A 374-nucleotide genomic window follows, 5' to 3' on the forward strand; every position below is an offset into this window, starting at 1 on the left:
CCCCCGGCAGCTCGCCCGGCTCCGAGCCTGCGCCGCCGCCGCCGCCGCCGCCAGGGGGAGCGAGTCCCCGACGGGAGACGCGCCGGCTCGCCGCCCGCGAACGCGCCCTCCGACCCGAGCTGCCTCCGCGCCTCCGGCCTCTCTCAAGAGTGGAGGGAAAACGATGGAGACCGAGTCCCGGGCGGTGAGTGCTGGGGTCCGGAGCCTGCGCGGGCCCGGCCTCCGAGGGCCTTGGAAGGGTGCGCTCCGGGGCCGAAACGCTCGCTCCGCGGCGGGGGGACGGACCGCGCTGCGGAGGCCGGGCCGTCGGGGGGCGGTGAGAAGGGGCGGCCCCGGGGCGCGGCCCCGTGCGGGCCGGCGGCGGGCGGCCCCCC

The 374-nt window shown here is 81.6% G+C and overlaps 1 protein-coding gene across 1 annotated transcript in view; it reads left to right on the plus strand.

The window, feature by feature from the left end:
- The first annotated feature begins 131 nt into the window (after positions 1–131).
- The window catches only part of Boll (boule homolog, RNA binding protein), a 92,108-nt gene continuing 91,865 nt past the window's right edge, over positions 132–374 (plus strand). Inside the window, exon 1 of the mRNA XM_055616741.1 lies at positions 132–184. Within this exon, the coding sequence (XP_055472716.1) occupies positions 164–184 (21 nt within the window). The 5' untranslated portion in view covers positions 132–163. The remainder of the gene's footprint in view (positions 185–374) is intronic.

Source organism: Psammomys obesus, unplaced genomic scaffold, assembly GCF_907164565.1.
Source record: "Psammomys obesus unplaced genomic scaffold, mPsaObe1.curated_primary_1811, whole genome shotgun sequence".
NCBI classification, from domain to species: Eukaryota; Metazoa; Chordata; class Mammalia; order Rodentia; family Muridae; genus Psammomys; species Psammomys obesus.